At 35.3% G+C, this 22483-nt stretch overlaps 1 protein-coding gene across 1 annotated transcript in view; it reads left to right on the forward strand.

Moving 5' to 3' along the window:
- Positions 1–19800, forward strand: part of LOC118196927 (glucose-6-phosphate exchanger SLC37A4-like) — a 145732-nt gene extending 125932 nt beyond the window's left edge. The window contains exon 9 of the mRNA XM_085815502.1: positions 19348–19800. Within this exon, the coding sequence (XP_085671628.1) occupies positions 19348–19367 (20 nt within the window). The 3' untranslated portion in view covers positions 19368–19800. The remainder of the gene's footprint in view (positions 1–19347) is intronic.
- The last annotated feature ends 2683 nt before the right edge of the window (positions 19801–22483 follow it).

The following is a 22483-nucleotide window of genomic DNA, read 5'->3' on the forward strand; positions in this document are numbered from 1 at the left end:
AGTGGCCCGCGAGTTGAGTGAGGGTGGGCAGCATGTGGGAGTCGGATTGTAGTCTTTACATAGTATTTTACTGATAACACTTTACCTAGTATTTTTTATAAATGTAACTTGAATAACTATTTGATATTACTACGCTACAAAATGTCTTTCGCATATATCTAACTTATGGAAAGCGTAGCAGAAAAATACTTTTTGATTCTTTTCCTAAAATAATAATGACATCTTTTAATAAGAAAGCTAAGCGATGGAGCTCTAAAAATATGGATAAAAAACTGTTTACATGAATTATAGCACGTATTAATGTAATTAGGAAAGATATCTTAACAAAAAAGCTGGATAAAGGGATCTCATTATTATTTTATGTTATAAATAAATATGCTTTTCTGAATTTTTAACATAACATTTCAAAAAATAATTACACCAGAGTTGTTTTTAGGGTTAAGTGGTTTACTACAGCTTAAACTGAAGCTTAAAATGAAAGTCCATTTGCGGTTAAAATTTCCAAGATTGGCATTCATCCTAATAAACTGATTTACATGAAAAGTATACTTTTCAATTAAAATTGCTTATGCTTTTATCGCCAATTAAAAAAACACTCGCCAATCACGCCAGCAAATGAAGTTTAGCCCATAAGCTATTAGAAGATATATTTTTGGGTCTTCCGTCCTTGAATTATGCATTGAGTTTTCCACGCCAGGAAAAGACCCTATTTGAGGAAGGTTCGATCTCTCATCTCTAATTAATCTAGATAGACAACTATGATAAGCATTGCTTTCACCTGCGGCTCATTATAGTACTGAAAACTCTTCGTCCGAACTGTTACGTGATGCAACGAGATTGTTCCGTCGGGCAATTGTTGTTGATCGGCCCATAAATCAGGGGGAAGTGAGGGTTGGTAATATCTGTGCCAATGGACGTCGACCTCAGAGGCTCTCTTTGATCCAGATTTCTTATTCGTTTTCATTTATTTTATTTTCATGATGTCGGGTATTTCTTCAGAAGCTAAGGCGTTTGCTTTGTGTACATTTCTCAGTCTGATGGGAAATTAAATTTTACTTTTTTCTGTCTGGAGTCCGCTGGTTGGACAAGACGAAGCAATACCACACACTATTATGAACTGAGTCTAAACATTTTATTACAGTTCCATAAAACTATATAGAATATCTACAATTTTTCAAATTTTTGACAGCTAGCAACCGGCATTCCTTTTTATCTGCTGCTTCTCTCTCGCAGAATCATAACAACAGCATCAAAATACACTGCAATCGAAATAATAGTATATGTACTTTTCGAGTTTGGGAGGGAACGGGAGAAATGATCTTCTAGCAATGATGAAAGGGGGTACATGGAGAAAAAAGGCTGAGAACCGCTGCTCTAAGTCCTTAAATAGTTAAAGGCTGTGTATCGAAACTTTGCTGTATTAAGTGAGACTGGTTTATACTTGTATTGACCGCATCTAAGTTTTAAATAATATTAATACTTTTTGAATTACAGAATTCATCTAGATTCTCAAAACAAGAAATTTATATATCTGAAAATAAATTAAATTTCCCTTTGGTAAATTTCTTACACTATTTCTGTACCTGATTCAAATTCTTGTAGCTCGGAGTATCTTACAAATAATCTCAGAACTGTTTTAAATCGTGTATTTTTAAGTTCCATTAATTTTTCATTTATTATATTAAATTAATAGTTTTTCCTAAGAAATTAAAAGCATAATTCCAAAGAATATGCATATAAAAAATTTCGGAAAACACGATAATTTGCAACTAGACTCTTTTGTATAACTGCTGCATAATTTCTGCTTTTATTTTGAGAATGAATTAAATAAAACTGAAAATTCACATTCTGAATTTTTTGAAAATGAAGAATTGTATTATCTTCGTTTGTAAGGATCTTAAGTTTTACTAACGTTTATTTTATTTTAAATCTTTACTATCACTTCTTATTTTCTACTTCCGGCCAGAATTATAAGCGTGAAGGAGTTTATGCAAAGTTGTCTGGCGAACGCCAAGTATTTAAGTGTGGCCTTTTTGCCAAGCAGAAGAGAGGAAGCCGTGAGTTCGAAGCAGGCCGCTTACCTTAGAAGTTACGCAGTTGCTACTTTGCCTTCCAGGCCAGAGGTTTTAATCCTCTTGATAAATTAAACGTATTGTAGTGTTCACAGTCTCTGTGCTACATACGCTTTCTGTTATTATAAGGCCAATCTTATTCTAAAGTTAAATTAGAGTTTAGTTTTATTTTGATATCTTTTAAGTTAGACCCCGAGTGGAGGGTCATTGTATTCCGAAGTACGGAAGTCATTGTATATAAAGAAAAAAATAAAGGGTTTTGTATACCCTTCGTCTGTATCCTGTCTACTTACTACAATTAGTGAACATAGCTTTAGTAAGCTCTCTGTTCTAGTCAGGTCATTGTATGTTTCCGAAGAAGGTTAGAAGAAACATTGAACCTGATAGTGGCGCCCGACGAAGAATAACCATGGCCGAGTTTCAAGAAGAACCTGTGCTGCCTGCTGAAACAGCTCAGAATCCAGAAATGCCAGCTGCCGCCCTGGAAGGATTTGGGTATATTGTCCAGACCATGCGCGCTTCGATGAAACCAGAAGCAACGTTTAATGGAAACTCACAGGTAACCAGTTTTTTGGAAAAATTGGATGACCACTTCATGCTCTACCCCGTGCACGAGTTTCAAAAAGTTACCTTAGCTACCAGCGCTTTGAGGGGCCAAGCGCTTAACTGGTTCAAATGTATCGGCAGAAGTCTCTTGGGTCAAGCAGGAAGTCCCACCTATACCTACGAAAATTTCAAGACTGCCCTACTAAAAGCCTTCCCTGTTGTAAGGGATCGTGCGAAATTAGAAACAGAACTTTTCAGTATATATCAACAAAGAATGGAAAACATCTCGAGCTTTATTTTAAGAAAAATTCACGTTTTCAAGCTCTTGTATGGAAACCGTCCGGATCCTGAAATAATTCAAGTGATTTTGCCGAGGTTACTACCCCAAGTGCAAGACTTTATTGAATTGAGAAATCCGACTACACTGGAAAAATTATTTGAGCTAGCAATCCAGTTTGAAAGTAGAAGAACGGCGGACGTCGAAAGAAGACGCCAATATCAACAGCGAAACCAATTTGGTACGCCAAGACTACAGCAAACTCAAGCACATGGCTACGGAGAAAAAGCGAATCAGTGGGCAAGGAAACCCGAGCATTCAAAAACAGCCAGCGAACGTCGACAGTTCAATAGCAACCCAGGAAAAAAGTCTCAAGGCCAGTGGAGAAAGAAGGAAAGCACCGAAAGAAAAAATAATTTAAACTAAAACGGATTTCTGCTGACGAGAGGGTGCGGAAATCCGAAGGCCACGAAAACCCCTCTTCCTACAAGTTAAATACAGTAATGGTGAAAAATTTAACTCTTCCGAAGATTGAAGTCTTGGTAAATAATATCCCGGCCACCGCACTCCTGGATACCGGCGCGCAGTGTTCCTGTGTGGCAGAAGTCTTTTTTAGAAAGTATTTTCGCAAATACCGCATATATAATGCGGATAATACAACAGTATTAGCGGCGCAAGGAGAACAATGTAAGTGCGTAGGTAAAGTACCTTTGTACATCCGTATCAAGGACGAACAAGTAAAGGTGATGTTTTTTATAGTAAAGAATTTGCAAGCACACTTAATACTAGGAATAGACTTTCTTTCAGACGCACAAGCTACACTGGATTTTAATGAAGCGTCTCTTAAGCTGACGATGAAACCAGTGCGTGTAGAAAAGGTTGAACCGCCAAGGTTAAATCTCGACCACCTGCCTAATGACGAGCAAGATAGAATCCGACAAGTGGTAAGTGAATTTGCTTCCTTATTTAGTGATATTCCAGGATTTACCCAGGTTACTAACCATAGTATTGACACCGGAGATGCATTGCCGGTTCGTCAAAAACCATACCGGTATGATAAGAATAAGGAAAAAATTATAGAGTGGCATATTACCGATATGCTACGTAAAAAGATCGTAACGCCTATCTCAAGTAGTTATGCTAGTCCGGTGGTTTTATGTAAGAAAAATAATGATTATCCTTTGGAGCATCCAAAAAGGTGGAGATTCGCTATTGATTACCGTAAATTAAATTCCATAACGAAATATCCGGTATATCCGTTACCGATTATAGAAGAAATTTTAAGGAACATAAAATCAACCAAATTTATGACAACTTTAGACTTAACGAATGGTTATTTTCAAATAGGGATCAGGCCTGAGGACGTGCCTAAGACTGCTTTTATAACCAAGTCTGGCACTTATGCATTTTTGCGAATGCCGTTTGGCCTTTCAGGCGCCCCAGCAACATTTCAGCGATGCATGGACATTGTGTTAAGACCTGTTCTCGGAAAGTCCACATTTATCTATTTAGACGATATCATTATTACTAGTGATAATCTAGACCAACATGTACAGGATTTAAGACAGGTGTTTTCTTTATTAAATGAGGCCGGTCTAAAAGTTAATGTCGAAAAATGCAAATTTGCAGCCCCTGAATTAAAATATTTAGGTTACAAAATATCGCAAAAAGGGATCGAGACAGATGAATCAAAAATAATCGCTGTACAAAAGTATCCGACTCCAAACACGGCAAAGAAGCTCTCTTCTTTTCTAGGACTTTGTTCATATTATAGGTCCTTTATAAAAGATTTTGCGGCTATCGCTGAGCCATTGTTAAAATTAAAAAGGAAAAAGGCAAGATTCTCGTGGACGGCCGAAGCCAATAGTGCTTTCGAAAAATTAAAACAAGCATTAACGCAAGCCCCTGTGTTGAAATTTCCTGAAAAGGATGAAAATTTAGAAATTTCAGCGGATGCTTCGGATTATGCGGTAGGAGCGGTACTTTCGCAAAATCAGCAGCCAGTGGCATTTTTTAGCCGAACTTTAAATCAAACACAAAGAAACTATTCCGCGACCGAGAGAGAGGCACTTGCAGTTCTGTTAGCAGTGCAAAAGTTCCGAGTCTATTTTGGAAAGGCGCCGATAACAGTATATTCTGATCATGCGGCGGTAACTAGATTGTACACTGGAAAAAATTTATCCCCAAGGTTAATAAGATGGGCACTCAAGCTGCAAGAATATAATCTGGTAATCAAGCATACCCCCGGAAAGGAAAATATCGTAGCAGATGCCCTGTCACGAATTAAATTAGACGAACAGGGTAATACCGTAAAAGTTGCAATGCTGACAGCGTGTACAATAAATTCCCGAGAAACTGTAATAACCGAACTGGGTAAGGATCCTGAGTTTGGAAGTATTTATGAGTATTTGAAGGATCCTGAAAATTTTAGCCACCAAGATATTGTGGCGATAAGAAATAGGGCGGCCCATTACAAACTAATAGATGGTCTATTATTCTATACAAAAACTACGAATTCCAACAACGAATTTCGACCTGTTATCCCAGCTAGTCTTAGATTAAATATCCTGCAGGAGCTCCATGGCAGCCCTTTAGCTTCTCATGCTGGTATTCGAAAAACTATCCAACGCGTACGCGAGGCAGTCTATTTTCCTGAACTGCAAAAGTTAACAAGGGCGTATGTCCAGTCCTGCCCAACATGTCAAGCAGTTAATTATATTAATTTCCGCCCGGCCGGGTTTCTAAATAGTATTAAATCCGAATTTCCAAATGAAAGAATTGGCATCGATTTATTGGGCCCTTTCCCAAAAAGTCAGTTAAATAAAAGTCGCTATCTCCTTGTTATGGTTGATTATTTTAGTAAGTGTACCGTAATTGTTCCCTTAAAACGAGCCTCTGCGAAATTAGTTACTGATTCTATTTTAAATTAATAAATTTTCAAATACGGGGCGTATGTTATATCGGATAATGGTCCTCAATTTGTAAGTAATGTATTTGAAGACATGTGCCAAAAACTGGGCATACGTCATTTAAAAATGGTCCCGTATCGGCCGCAATCAAATATAGCGGAACGGGTCAACAGAAATATAGTGAAAATTATCCGTAGTTATGTTAAAAATTTTCATAAAAGCTGGGATAACTATGTCAATGAATTTGCTTTCGCCCTTAGGACCGCAAAACATGATACAACGGGCAAAACTCCTGCTGAGTTATTTTTAGGCAGAAAGGTTATAACACCGTTAGATAAACTATTTTATGTGCAACAAAGAGCCCCAGAATTTAAAATGGGTGATATAGAAAAACTAATAAAAGAAGCAAAAAAGAATACGGAAGTAGCACAAAGAAAACAAAAATTGTATTATGACTTGAAACGACGGGGAGTAACTTATAAAGTAGGGGATGAAGTACTAAAAATTAAGCATTCACTTTCTTCAGCACCAGAAGATAAAACTGCCAAATTTTTTCCACGCTTTGAAGGACCATATGTTATAGAAAAAATAACTCACGCTGTTGTAGTGTTAAAGGCAAGAAATGGTGAAACCTGTTCCGCAAACATTGACCAGATAAAACCATTCTATGACCGTAATAAAATGCAAATCTTTTCAGATCTTTTGCAGGATCCGGTACGGCAGACACCGCAGGTACAAGTTCCAGAGGTGGGAAAACGACAAGTACAAGGGCAAGCCAATGAGAGACAGAAGCAAGTGAAAAGAAAATTGCCCCGCGGAAAAATTGAAGGTACAAAGAAAAAGAAGCCGTTCCACCGTCCAAAAAACAGAGTGCACGAACACCCCCAGAATGAAGAAGGGAGAAGGACGACGTATGTGGAAAAGACCGGGAGAAAGGACGGCAACTATAACCCGGCTGTGAAACGGAAGATTGTCTCATCCGACAGAACTCTCCGCAGCAAAAGTCGCCGAACTGCGGAAGGGCCATCAGCGGCGGAGGAAAAAGTACAAGAAAAATTTGAACGGCCAACAACGAGGTCCAAGCAGGATCACGACAGAAGTTTCCCGGTTCCACCAAGACCAGCTGCCTTCAAACGGCCAAGACCACAAGCAGAGGAGAGAAGGAAGATGTTCAAGGGTGGCCGTAGTGGTGAAAAACGGAAGCTTCCAGAGGAAAGCACTGAAGGGCGAGCCCGTACAAGAAGGAGGATCAACCAAGCTACGGTCTGCAGCACCTTTAAAGACTGGGCCCAGAAAAGGATGTCTGAATATTACAAAGATAAGTAAAATTTTATGTTACTTTACAAACTTAAGTTAATCTTTCATTCTTACTGCAAGTGGCAGATTTCAAGAAGTTTTACCTCATGCGAGGTCTACCTTTATCGCCAAAAGGGCGAGAAATGAGTTGTGACCGATTTTCTTATTATGTTTTTCAATTACTCGCGCGTAAAACTAAAGTTGATGTATAATAGCGTTGTATAAAGACTTAAATATTGTAAAAAGTTATTGTATAAATTTTATTTAAAACATTCTAACAAGAAAGAAGTTTTAGTCTGAAAGACTTTTGAAATGTAGTATTATTACAATGTAGAAAGAATTGGCACTTGCTTTGAAAAGAATAGAAGTTAACAATGTACTACTAATGTATGTTTTCAAATGTGTAAAATTAACGGCATCTTGATATGTTCTTGTATACATGTGAACTGTTATTTTGAATGTTTAGAAATAACGTGATATGGTAAAAGTGAAAGTAATGTTAAAAAATTTGTTATTCGTGTGACTGTAAAGATTAAATCATGGTGAATATGTGTTAAAGGTTGAATGATGTAGTTAGGCTCTCTGACGCTACACTTTAGAGTTAGCCACTTTCAGAATAGTACCTCAGGGTCTAGAGTTGAAATTAGGGTGTGTTAAGAGGTCTCGTATGTTGAATTTTAACACATTAGTGTTTTGATTGTAGGAGGAAGTGTTGAACACATAGACAGAAACACATTCGTGTTTGGTGTTTTTACAACACATGTCAGAGAGCACGGGGAGAGATAATTAAAATAGTCATGAATGAAATAAGAATGTTAAGAAAAGTATATTCTATATGTTATTTGCAATGTCATTCTGTAACATTTCATTAAACTAGTTTTCCTTCCAGATCTCTGGAAGGAACCAGAATTGAATAAAGCTCCTGTTTTGATGCAGTACAGATGAAAAAGAAAAAAGATTGTTGTATATTCCGGGAGCTGCTATTGTAACAAATTTCTTTCTTTTAAAATTTTCTAGTTTCTAGCTAAGTTATGATTGTAAAAGTTTGGCCTCGCGTTAGTTTCTAGAGCTAAAAGTTTTCAACAAGGTCGTTTTAGACCTCAGTTTCAAACTAATTAACTCTGGCGGGAAGTATGTAAGGATCTTAAGTTTTACTAACGTTTATTTTATTTTAAATCTTTACTATCACTTCTTATTTTCTACTTCCGGCCAGAATTATAAGCGTGAAGGAGTTTATGCAAAGTTGTCTGGCGAACGCCAAGTATTTAAGTGTGGCCTTTTTGCCAAGCAGAAGAGAGGAAGCCGTGAGTTCGAAGCAGGCCGCTTACCTTAGAAGTTACGCAGTTGCTACTTTGCCTTCCAGGCCAGAGGTTTTAATCCTCTTGATAAATTAAACGTATTGTAGTGTTCACAGTCTCTGTGCTACATACGCTTTCTGTTATTATAAGGCCAATCTTATTCTAAAGTTAAATTAGAGTTTAGTTTTATTTTGATATCTTTTAAGTTAGACCCCGAGTGGAGGGTCATTGTATTCCGAAGTACGGAAGTCATTGTATATAAAGAAAAAAATAAAGGGTTTTGTATACCCTTCGTCTGTATCCTGTCTACTTACTACAATTAGTGAACATAGCTTTAGTAAGCTCTCTGTTCTAGTCAGGTCATTGTATGTTTCCGAAGAAGGTTAGAAGAAACATTGAACCTGATACGTTAATAAGCAATTTTTTAACATTTTCAGCCCAAAATTATGTTTATGCTATTTTTTGATGATTCCCTATCAAACCAATTACAGTGCCCCTCCGTCACTAAATCTTTGATAAGCATACTAATTGCCAAGATACATTTGTTAGATCATTTTAGTTATTTTGACTATTGTTCATGTTTAAAATATATGCGAAATGAATAAAATAGTTACTTTGCAATTCAATGAAAAACTTCTTTAATAAATTTAATACCTTGCTTTCATAAAACGTCACTTGATTAAACTCTAATATGCTTGTATATAACACACAAACACGATTTTATTTTTAATTTCAGCTATATTTTAACAGAACTGATTCAGGAATTTTGTCGACAACAGTTGAGGTGGGAAGAATACTACAGAAAAACTCACGATAAATATTTCTCCTCTAAGACTGTTTACTATAGTATGGCAGTTGTTTTGACGGAACTAGGTTAGTTTTCAGGGATTAACTTGCGCGTCATTTCTTTTGGTACGCAATAAATAAATAAATAAATCCGCAGGCTTAAGATAATCCCTAATACAAGTGTACCGTGCCTTACACATATAAATGACGCAGTCATTTCATGAAGAAATTCATCATTTGTATATCATTGTCTCTGTTTAAAAAGGCAGAGATATTCATATGTAAAAGACGCTAATATCAGTTTCAATAAAGAAAGTTTATATCAATGGCTCTTGAAGAACACATTAACTTAGAGCTACCTGTGAAAATTTCAGATTTACATGAAAAATATACAATAACATCATGATAGCATCATCATAATCATTATGGTCTTTTGCATTGATTATGCAATAACACAAAATAGACCCTGTAAATAATGAAAATAGATAAATTAGGTAGCCATGATGATGCTACTTATTCATTTGAGCTTTTGCAGCTGAGGATGATGATTCGGTAAAACCATCGAAACAAGTCCTGTAAAATTTGAAAATACAACCCTGATTTTTGTTGTTTGACTTCTAAATTAGTATTTGTTCGGCGTGTTATTGTATCTTAATTATTTATCACGCTTATTTTTTTTTCTGGTTTCATTTCTCTATATAAATTGCTATACTATAACTAACTTTATGACAATTACAATTAAGACACAGAATTCCTAGAAAAGTAAGGTTGCTTTCTTCCCATTATGCATGTCATCATTATGAATTCCTAAACTAAAATATTTTGTTCATTTGTTTTTCACTATCTAATAGAACTTTTCTGAAACTCCTGAATTGCCTTGATTTTCAGCAAAGCTTCAGTTGCAAATTGTTCCCATTCCTGCATTGCTGTCTTTATTTATGCTGTGTTAGTTTTTGTCTATTCTGGTTAATAATGTTAGGACGAAATTCCTAAAATACCTTAATAGTATCTTTTCTGCTTTTTCTTATATAATATTTAAGTTCTGGCAAAGACAATTCGAGATATAATGAGCGAAAAAGGTAAGAAAATGTTCCAGAATGGGGCTTATTTGAAGGCGAAAAATTTGGCACTGGCTAGCACCGAGTAGTTCTTACGCCTCGGTGGATACAGTGATAGAGATTAATGGATCCACATTAAGAAGCTAACGGCGTACATTAGGAACTTTCTTTCTTGCCAATCACAAAAATTTTCTTTAACAGCTCTCTATATAAATGCTTAAAGACGTTTCCTTTTTATAAATGCAACGTTTGTTCTTACAACGCAAATACTTCAGTAGGGCAATACTCAGGCGTAGGCTCTTTGAGTAAAGCAAGACTAAATTGACTCAGAGAAAACAAAATTAACATTTTTGTAACTTTTCTCAGTATGAGCATCATTGCCCATGGTTATGAAGATCCATGAATTTAAAAATCATTTACAGTTAAGCTTTTGAAGCTCAAATCATTTGTTTATACTTTGCTTTCTTTTGTGTAGAGAGAAGTCGAAGTTTTAATCCTGAGCTAGTTTAATTATAATATCATTCTGCTGCATTACTATCTCAAAGGTAGCTGATACAAAATGAAAGCAGATGGAACTTTTTGATAAATACAGTTAAATTGATAATAATGATACACAATGATTATGCGCTTAAATTTTGGCAAGGCAACATATTGAATTGCTTTCTAAGCACTCTGCTAGGTAGTACTTAAAACACTCAAATTTTTGTTACGAAATGCCTCATAGGATCAATACGGAGTGGAACTGGCACTGCGCGAGATCGACACACCACATTATTGATATCTCACTGAACCGGATAAGTAGAGGATCGACACTGACACGTGACCGAAATTAATTACGGGCATGCGATCAATAAGATAAAATAGAATTTTTAATAATGATGCAAAAAATTAATGCGTATTTTTTTCGTCGTCCCAGAATCATCACAACATGCGATCAGTATCACGTAGGATCGATACTGGCGTACCATCAACATGACGTAGGGCTGACTGAGCCGCCCAGAACGGAGTTTACTGCGGTACCCTAAGGCCCAGTTTCGAATCCCGGAGAAGGCAGGGATATTTCTAAATTTATAGTGTCCGTGTGGCATGGGGGCATTCTAAATATGCGGTGAACCGAAAGTTTTCTCGAGAGGTTGGTGGTAGGAGAAGAGAGGTGCGAGACGCTCGGACCCGTCCCACGGGGTGCTCGCCATCAAAATTTGGGGCGGGACTGATCGAAGTCATACTGTCAGCTGTATGGTGGTCAAGGCTCAGGCCAACGACAGGTGCAATCTTGCACTCCTTGCCACGATGAATTTTGTAGGTTTGTTTACTGTCAGAGAAGTGAGATAAGTCGTAAAACAACAACAAGTTCGACTTAATTACAGGACCAACACCGAAATAGAATTAGCATTATACAGAATCGACACCGGCAAAGGATTAACACAGAGTAGAATCAAAACCGGCATACAGTCGTCACTGATATAGAATGAAGGCAACGGTGCGTAATCAAGAGGGAAAGAATTTCATCAAATTATTAATTTTTAGGGTTTCAGTTGCTGCATAGAATCAAATTCGGTTTTTGAGCTATAATGTGGATCTTGTGCCGCTCTTCCAAAAAAATGCCTATTTCAGGAACTGTCACTATACCTTCTAACAAATTTAAGTTTAAACTTCTTTCACGGTTTTTAGTAGCTGAGCAGTCCAGGAGCTGCAGAACTTATCTAGCTGGAAATGTGAACAGCAGCATGATTATTAAAGTTAAATCACAACTACAAACAGGTAATTAACATACTGAAAAGTTTTTCCTTTTTTCTTCTTTTGAAATGCTTTCGAGGGATTTTTCTGCAGCTAATGATTGGTCTTTAAAGTAAAAAACCGATAAAACGCAGTAACCATATTTGAACATATATATTATATCAAGTGTATTTATTGTAATATATGCATGTACTTATACATTATATTACAACTATTTGAACTATTTGAAAGGCAGTAAAACTTTCTCATCAGCTTACCCCAAATATCTTTCATCTGCTCTGTTCGGAAAGCTGTCACTTGAAGTTAAATATAAATGTAATATTCTGACCGGAAGTCCAAAACAGTAATCGAAACTTACTGGTGTCAATTTATTACAAAAAGTAAGCAACTGATTTCTCGCAAGACAAGCAAAATCTGAGGAAAATAAAATCCATTTGTGTTTATATGTAACGAAAAAGAAAGATTTTTACCAAAAGGACCTAATGTAGTTGCTCTCAGAGTTAGATTGGACTTATTAGATTGTAGAAAAGCACCGGTGTAGTCCGCTTGCGGTAAGAAATGTCTTTATGGAGAACTTTCTATGGGAAACTGGCTCATATTCATGTTACACACCAACAAAACTATTCTCTCATCTTAAACAGCTTACATCCTCATAAATAAATTCAGGACCTTACCTGAGGTGACTACTTTATACGGAAACTTAAGTCGGAGCTAATGAAAAATTAAGTAAAGTACAATATGCCTAATTTTTGCAAGCTAATGTAGAACATTACAGCTTATATTTTCATCAAAATTAGCATGCTGATGATCTTCTGTGAATTGGAAATTACGCATGCAAACTACTAATGTCCCCGTTTTTCGTTACCTGTCCCCTGTGTAAAGGGGTCGAATTATATTAGTAAAACAACGGGATCTGGAGAAAATCATGTTAGCCTTCTATTTACCTTCCTTGTGCTACCTATACCATACTATACCATACTATATAAGTTTTAGAACTGAATTTATTCATCTGGTCCCAAAGAAACTGCCAAACGGTCCCTGGAAATGGCTACTTATACATCTCAACTAGCTTATACATCTTTCACTGAAACGTCGTTTGCTAAAACTATTATCAGATAAATCGATGTGTAACTCGATAAGAAAATTTTCGGAGAAATACGTTCCTTTTAGAAGTCCAAAGGAAGCCATTCCTCTGATCTGAGACGAAAGTCACCTTAGCGCTCGAGAAATATCGCAGGTAACACAAAGTCGAAAATTTCAGAAATTATACACACTCCCACGACTCTGAACTCCGCTATTGAACTGAGTGACTAGCGTCTACTCGCAACCTCCTATTTGTAGGACTGATGAAGAAATAAGTTAAACACTTCCGGAAGTTTCAAGCAAAATTGGATCTAAGGTTCGATGAACGCTTTTCCAAAAACTTCCGAAATCGCTTCTCGCTGGCAAGAAATCGCCATATCTTTTCAAGGCCCAAAGAGAGAATTTCTTTACATATCTGTGTTTCTGCCTGAGTTATCCTTACAAACCCAGCTTCAATTGATTCAGCATTAAAACATCGATGACATAAAACATTAAATAAACACTTATAATTTCTTCAGTAACTACGAATTTAAAACTAAATGAAATTCAAAATAAATAACCATAAAATCATTACAAAATGCATTAAATAGATGAATAAGTAGTAAATGAAATTCAAAAACATTTCAAAAATGCAGAAAGCTCACATTATAATCAAATAAACACAAATATGTACAAGAATTTATGACAATATTAATAACCGTTTCTCTCATAATTTTGAAAATTTGCTACATAAAATGAATCATAAATTTTGAAATTATTTAAATAAATTACTTATGCATTCAAACATTACAAACAGAAAAAAAATAAAATTGCACAAGTGATAATCATCACTAATGGAAAATGTGTTTACAAGTTTAAATTAATCTGTTCCAACACTCATCTGTCGAGAGCTATGAGTAAACTCATTACGGTAGAGTTGAGAGAGTACGATTTCAGCTGGTTCCATTCGAATGAGTGTGAGAACTATTTTTATTATTTGTGCGAAAAAAGGTGCGCTCATAATTCGAAGATCGGTGTCAATTTTCCCCTTTAATTTCCATAGAACTCAGATCAGTTTGGATATTTTGTGCCATTTTACAATTATATGGGAGTCTGTCGTTTTCTTTTTTCTATGCAAATGCACCGGAATATGTTATCTTATCACTTTCGGGAAAATTATGATATCCGAGAAAGTTCATTACTCACTTTTCAGTGTTTATGCATGTTTCTCTTACTCTTTCTTATCTGTTTATTTTTCTGTCTTTTGTTTTTTCTTCCTCACTTCCCTTGTCAAAAAACCTTAACTTCCATTTCTTCGTAAATGAAAAATAAGATATGTTGATATATATAGATTTTAACTTATACTGCAGATTTTTTGCACATTTCATCAATACTTTATTTTTCTATCGAATTCAATCTAGACATCTTAAACGTAGTTTCAACTGCAATCAGTAATGCTAAATACACGTTATAACACATTACACAGATTTCTAGTACTAAGCAAACTTTTACAACAGTTTAAAAACAAAATATGTTAATACGACCAAAATGTGTGCAAATACATGACGTTATTATCAATATTTCTGATATCTTTTAACGAAGAATTATACTGCTGTTTCTAAATGATTCCAGATCACATACTTCCCATCAATTATCAATCATTGCTGTTAAAAAAAATTACTCCGTAAAACCTTGCTTTAATGCTTTTTTGCGACATTTGATATGATTTATTTAGGAGTATTCAGATTGAGATATAATTAGTCTCGCATGTAAAACTTTTAACATTTTTATGCGTTTAGCAAAATTTAAATAATAATTATGTTTATTAATCAATAAAGTGTAAATTTAAGTAATTGAAACACTTCGAATTGTCTCAGTTAAAAAATAATAAAAAAATATGCATTCAAAAGAATTACTAGATAAATTGACAAACTGTTAGTCAGTTAAAAACAAAGTCCAACATTAGGAATCAGCGTAAATGTTTAAAACATTTTGCAGTACTAGTTTCGATAGCTTTTGAACTCTCTTCTTCAGCTGCTAAGTGCAAATGAACCAAATAAAGGTTAAAGAAAGATAAGATAAGGATAAGGATAAGAAAAGTTGGACAGAAGTTAAGCTAACGACGCCATCTATTGATGAAACAAGAAAAACTAAAACTAAATTTCTTTAAAGGCTGAAGGTAAAGCTGGATTGCAATGCGGGCCATTAACTAAAACAGATTTTTTTTTTTTTTTTTTTTGGATGTGAAACGCTTCTAAAAAATCTAATTCACAATGGAGGACGTTTTCTGAATAATTTTGGCTGCAGAAAAATGGAAAGTGTGATGTGCATTCCAACAATGCTGAGCAACAGCGGATTTCTGTGTTTCCTTTTACCTATTATGTGCCTCATGTTCTTTAACACGAAATTTTAAGGTTCATTTTGTTTGACCAATGTAAATTAAACCACACTGGCAAGGAATCCTGTAAATACCTCAGGAATTCACATCCGGAATGGAGTCCTTAAGCATGGAACTAGGAATTTTACTGATAGGAGAAGAAACAACCTGAAAGTTAAATTTCTGCAAAATACGTGCAATTTTAAAGCTAGTTGACGGAAAGAAAGGAATGAAAACATAATTCCTATAATCACCTAAAACAGGATTGTACCTTTTGGTGTGTTTCGATGAGAATTTTTTAACTGCACGGTTAATAACGTTGGATGAAAAGCCCCTGTATATAGCAAATGCTTTTAAATAATTTAGTTCTTGATCAAGAGCTGATTTAAAGGAGCAAACTTGAAGTGCACGAAAAACAAAGAAATAAAATGAAGCTAACTTCTGTTTCGTCGGATGACATGATTTGAAGTGTGGTGGAAGGCAAACCGAGGAAGGTTTACGGTAAACAGTAGTAATGAAGTCAAATATGTTACGTGTGACCAAAATGTCCAGAAACGGAAGAGAATTGGATGTCTCAAGTTCAAAAGTGAACTGAATAGCAGGATCAATGGAATTCATTATTGTAAGACCATTATTTAAATCATTTTCATTACCATCAAACAGGGTAAAATTGTTTAGGTAGCGGAACCAAACTGGGAAGTTAAAGTTTCAAATAATCTAGATTCAAAATAATGCATACAGATATCAACAAGGATTGGACTAAGAGGGCTTCCCATGGCTAATCCCTCGGTTTGCTTATAATACTTATTTTGAAAAACAAAATATGTATATCATCTTATATTTCTTCCGTCTTTATTTGGTTCATTTGCACTAAGCAGCTGAAGAACGTAGTTCAAAAACTATCAAAACTAGTACTGCAAATGTTTTTACAAATTTACGCTGATTCATAATGTTGGACTTTGTTTCTGATTATTATTCAGCGTGATATTTAAACTAAATTGTTAGTCAGTTGCTTATTATGCGGTCAGGCAGAGTTCCTTGCCTCAGGCGGAATAACTTCATAGAGTATTTTCTAATAAAAATTGGTTTATATTCACAGCTTCAGTCAAGGTCTTCACGAAACCTTCATGCAGCTAGCTCATTTGCTGAGAACCGAAGTCGGCACGAACCACTAGTGTTCCGTAGTTTATATAATCCGGCCGCTGATGGTCAATGTGCAACAGGAATGTCATTTTGAATCTAAAAAACTTCCTTTAGGAAAAGATTGGAAATTTGTACAGAAAGGTTACATTTAAGGAGCGAATTTGAAAACTTTTTCAATAGTGAATGATATTTAACAGAAAACCTGTTACCTGCCATTTAATTGTGTTACTATCCACCTATGAACATTCGTTTAAAAAGAGACAAGAACCTGAAACCGTAATACTTTTAAAAATTATGTCGAGTCAGAATAATCGATGACATCGTAAAAGAAAGACATTCCATTTTAACACTGTTGATTATAAATAACGAGCTATAAAAGCTGTCAATTCACTTACCCTGAAAGAGTAGTAATTTTGTAGCGAACTTACCCGTATAATATAAATATTTGTAAGTTTGTACTTATAAATAAAATCTCGGGACAATTGCTTTGAATGAAGTACCAGAAGGTTTAAACTGTGCCTTTTATTTAATTTAATTTAGCAGCATATTTAATTTTTTACGTAGAGAAATGTGGTCATGAAGTGTGTGGATGTTGGGGTGAATAGTGTATGTATGGTGTGTATTGTGAATACAGCAAAGCACACTATGGCTATCTGCCTAAGGGGAGGAATGCCTTCGTGGAGGACTTACTAAGGGAAACTGGCTCGTATGCACATTACATATGGAAACCACGAAAACGCCCATTCAGCCAGCCCGTTCGCGGGATTCGAACCTCGGACCGAACTACCAGTGTTCAGCAATTTTACCGCTCGGCCGCTGGTGTGCTTGGGGTGAATGGAAACAGTCAACCATGAACGAAGTGTCGCATTAGCAGGCGGAGATTTGTATAACTTAGATTAAAAGTACAGTTTATAGAATACCAAGTTTAAGTTTTTGAATATTAAATTATCGATATTTATAATGATTAAAGTACTCGTAAGACTTGTATGTGTATGTCCAAGGAGGATGCATGATGTTTTTGTATTTTGATAAGTATGTTCCCATGTTTTTCAAAATTTTTAAGAATTTAACAGCTTTATTTTTGATAACTTCTGTGCTAACTCATGTTTTGAGGTCTTAATATATTACATGAATTTTGATGTACCAAGGAATGTATGTTGTCTCTGTAAGAGTTTTTAATTATCCGTATTTGGCTGACTTTTCTACGTATTCCCATGTAGTTCTTGCATCTTGCTTAGCAGACCTGGATAATTATTCAGCAAAATAACGTGTGTTTATGGCATCAAGGCTAGTGGACACTACAAAAAGGTGCTTAGGGACTCAACAAAGGGAGCACCAAAAAATTTCCAGTTCCTGCATTTGTTTTTTCAGTTTGTACGAAATAAATTTTGTTTGTACAACATTTCCTATTTCCAGTTTTATGATGGAATGTATGATGCATTAAGTATAAGTTACACAAGCTGTAGCTTAGGCTACCCTTTCTTTATCCCCCCAATTGTCCCGTGTCCATATAAATAATTGTTCTCGTATCCCTTGAAAAGGGCCCCTATCTTAAATAAATTAGGCTAAATCAAGTCTAAATCTGTCAAGTTAGATAAAGTCTAAATCTGTCAAGTTAGATCAAGTCTAAATCTGTCTTGGCGTAAATTTATGGGGGGGGGGGGGCACCAAAATCTTTTAAGTGTCTACGGCCTCTATAAAAGTGTTAATCCTGCTGAATGGAAGTAGCTAAATATCAGGATATGACCGGAGCAAACTTGCTATCTAAAGATATGCTGCTCGTTTCTTCCATTCTTTTTTTCCTTCAAATAGTATTGGGTTGTCTTGTTTATTTATAGTCGTATCGTTCCTAAAATGCATCGAAATACATTTCTGCGTGTTTACTCTCATTCTTTTGTCAATAAACCTAACTTCAGGTGTGTATGTGTATTTAATTATGGCAAAGCACACTAGGGCTATCTGCCTAAGAGGAGGGATGCCTTTCGTGGAGGACTTTCTAAGGGAAACTGGCTCGTATACACGTTACACATGGGGAAAACCACCTAACTTCAGGAATAAATAATTTTGCTAATGACAACATTTTTATTTGCAGAGTACAGAAACAAAATTTAATAAATTTTCGTCAATCGATTGCAAATTAAAGCTCACTGTTCGTTACTGCTAAGCGTGGAATTAAAGAATCTTATTAAATATTGGTAATCAGTCGTATGGGGAAAAGAAACGTCAAAATTCGGTATAGAGCCATCTATTGGATGAAGCATGCAATTCTCTTCCTACTTTAACAAGTTTACCGCTTCGAATGGTTTTCCTTTATCTCTGTATTAAAGTAATTCAAATTGAAATTCTTTGCATCTTTATGGCACGTTATGGCTGATTTTTTGTTCAAAGAGCATTGCAACAAGGTGGCGTTTCGGAGCGCTCATTTCTGCAACAAAAGCACGCAAGTCTTGCGTGGAAATCTCCCGGAACTTCTTTGTCGAGTTCATGTTGAACGATGCTGTTATTGTTAACACCACTTTCCCCTCCTCTGTCCATCTAATATTTAAACTATTATTCGAAATGCTCTGGAATATTTAAATCTCTCTAATGAGGTCGTTTATTGTAAAGTTTTCATTTTAAAGCATTTTCCCCCCTTATTTAGTAACGAGCTTCACCATGAAATTCGTGTTTTATTTTCTAAAGTTGTCTAAGAAACCTTCTTTTTTTCAGTTTATAATTAAATTGTTTCTTTTCTTATCCTACAAAATTTCACTTTTTTTTTTTTTTTTTTTTTTTTTTTTTCCCAGGGAACAGAGAAAAATGGTAAAGAAACTTCGGAATAGTTTGCTTAGCGAAACGAAACGCAAAAATGGTTTAAGAAAAAAAAACATGTGGGTTGAGCAATTTATCCGATATTTTGAAGCGACATGTTTTTAATGCACTCAGAAGGTTCTTATTTATTAAAAAAAATTACCATAACAAAGCAAGCGAGAATGATCTCCTCCAAAGCGTTGATTCCGGATTGTCTAAAGTAGATAATGGAAGCTGTCATGTATCTGGCTGAGGTGAATCAATCAGCTGCCTGGCAGAGCCCAGCAAGTGAGAGAGACGACAGTTGCATGTTAGCCTCAGGGGAGGCAGGTGGTAGATTAACTATGTTGTAGGAGCGAGGTAGTGCTCCGAGTTTACCGTTATTCTTTGAATGTTAATTTTTTTACTATTATTCTTTGAATGTTAATTTTTAATAAATGTTTGTTTTCGTTATGGTGCCTTATTCATCCGTAAGGTCATTACATCACGCTCTCTTTCGAGAACCAGAGCGAACGAAGCCGACTGGATTTTGAGAAAATGTGAGAAATTTTTGTTGTAATTTTAAGGAAAATTTCTTCTAAATATGTTTAAGGGAGTAGTTAAAAGTGATTTGATTTCGGTGTTGAAGGAACTCGGTGAAGAAGCCGATTCTAGTTTAAAAGTTGTAGAATTAAAAGATAAGCTTTTAAGTTCTAAAGAATATTCGAAAGATAAAGATTTTGTTATTGAATTTCTTAATACTACGGTTGAAGAAAGGAAAAAGTCAGAAGAAATTGTGAAACTGCGTTTGATGCAAATCGAAAGTAGCAACGAATCTAGTAACAACGTAGAAAATACACTTTCATTAGACAAGCTTTTGAGAGTTGTACAGGCATTATCGATTTCTGTACCTAAAAAGGGTGAAGCATGGAACTTATTTTCTGATTCCATAGAAAGGGCTTTTAAGCATAAGAACGTACCAAATGAGTTTAAATCTGAAATTTTACTTAAACTTATAGGTGATAAATCTTCTAATATTCTAGTATATATTAAAGATGATGATTTGAAAAATTATGAAAAAATTAAATCCTTAATCTTTAAGGAATATGAACCATCACCAATTATATGTTTAGAAAGGTTTCGCCAAGCTCAAAGGTTGACTGGAGAAACTCATTTGCGTTCGCCTCTCGTTTAAGATCATGTTGGATCCATTATTGTAAAAGTAGAAACGTCAATGATTTTGAGTCTTTAATTAACTTGATAATTTCTGACAAACTTTTTCAAACGTTGGATAGTGATTTAGCGTGCCATGTTTTAGTTCGACAAGGTGAAAGTTGGCTACGTCCAGAAGAACTAGCGAAGAAATGCGACACTTATTTCATTGCAAAAGGTAAATCTTTTGATGACATAAGAGGTGAAAAACGCATTAATTTTCGTGATTCATACAACAAAAACTCTAAATATATTCCACCAGCGCTAAGAAAAGATTCAGTCGTAAACGAACAGAAACATTCGTTCAAACCGCAAGAATGTTAAGTGTGTAGTAGCAGTTTACATTTGGCTAAGGATTGCTCGAACAGGCGAAATAAATTTGAGAAGTCCAATAAACAGAACGATAATTTCCCAGTCAAACCGAAAGTTAACACTTCAAGTAAAACGAAGGACAATGCGGTTGTTATAAATGTAAATTCTAAACATTTACAAAAACGCGAGTGTTCCGACGGAAAATTTAATTTTGTTTCCTTGAAAAAGATTACTATGTATTTACATTGCAGGGAAGCAAGTAGAAGCTATTCAGGTACGGAAATACCAATTTCGAACACTACATTAATTCCTGATTTAAAAATAGAAAGTAAGGGTAAAATCATTTTAAGTTCTGCATTTGGCGATGTCATTTTATTACAAAAAACCAAATAGTTGTCTATTCGCCCGTAGAAGCTCTTTTCGCGTTGACAGATAAGCTCAATGTTCAATGTTTAATTACACTAGATGTATGGGATCGCATATTTGAAGACGAGAATGAATCAATAGTCTACCCCGAGACGAAACCGGAAACTCATAAACAAAAACAACCTAAGGTTGGCGCCGTTGAACTGTCAAATGTAAATCTTTTTTATAGCTCAGTTGCGAATCAGAATGATGAAAGACTAAACAGTTATTCGGAATCGAATAAATTTAAGGTCGATCAGAAAAACTGCCAAACATTAATAAATTCTTTTAAGGACGCAGAATTAGGGAAGAATAATTTCTTTTTACAGGACGAATTATTGTTTCATAAAGAAAAAATATGTGGGGAAAACATACAACAGTTAGTTTTGCCCGAAAATTATCGAAATAAAGTCCTTCAATTAGCTCATGATTCCATATTCGGAAATCATTTAGGTATGATGAAAACTAAAGAAAGAATTAAGCTTTCATTTTATTGGCCGAACATATCCAAAGATGTAGAAAATTACTGTAGAACATGCGAAAGATGTTAATTAAAAAGTCCGGAAAGACAATCGGATAAAATTCCGATTACTCCTATTGTTCGCGCGCCATATTCCTTTCATACGGTAAACATAGATATTATTGGTGAAATTTCGCCTCCTTCAGAAAGGAAACATAAATATTTTTTGTGTTTGATAGATAATCATTCAAAATGGCCAGAAGTCATACCTTTAAAAAGTCTTTCTGCTAAAGCTACTTGTGATGCCCTTTTAGATATTTTTCTGAGAACCGGCATTCCAGAAATAATTTGTAGCGATCCAGGCACTAATTTTACCTCACAATTAACTCAAGAATTCGAAAAAAGGTTAGAAACTCATCCTCGTTTTTCGATGCCTGATTTACCCAGCATCAAACGGATCAGTAGAAAAATGGAATCGGGTATTTAAACAAATGTTACATAACGTAATTCGCACAGATCCTGTTAATTGGGACAAGCACATACCTTATTTACTTTTTGCGTATCGTGAAGTTCCAAATTGCACTACAGGTGTATCTCCATTTATGCTTATGTACGGTCGTGAAGCTAGAGGTCCCTTAGCTGTGTTAAAATCATCATGGTCCAGTGAAAAACCATTACCTCTTAATCTGAGTAATTCAGCAGTTGATTATCTACAAGAATTAAAGATAAATTTAGAGAAAGCATCTGAGCTCGCTTCTTTATCT

This window comes from Stegodyphus dumicola, chromosome 4, assembly GCF_044657685.1.
Source record: "Stegodyphus dumicola isolate Sdum_Otavi_A_Nest chromosome 4, ASM4465768v1".
Classification (NCBI taxonomy): Eukaryota; Metazoa; Arthropoda; class Arachnida; order Araneae; family Eresidae; genus Stegodyphus; species Stegodyphus dumicola.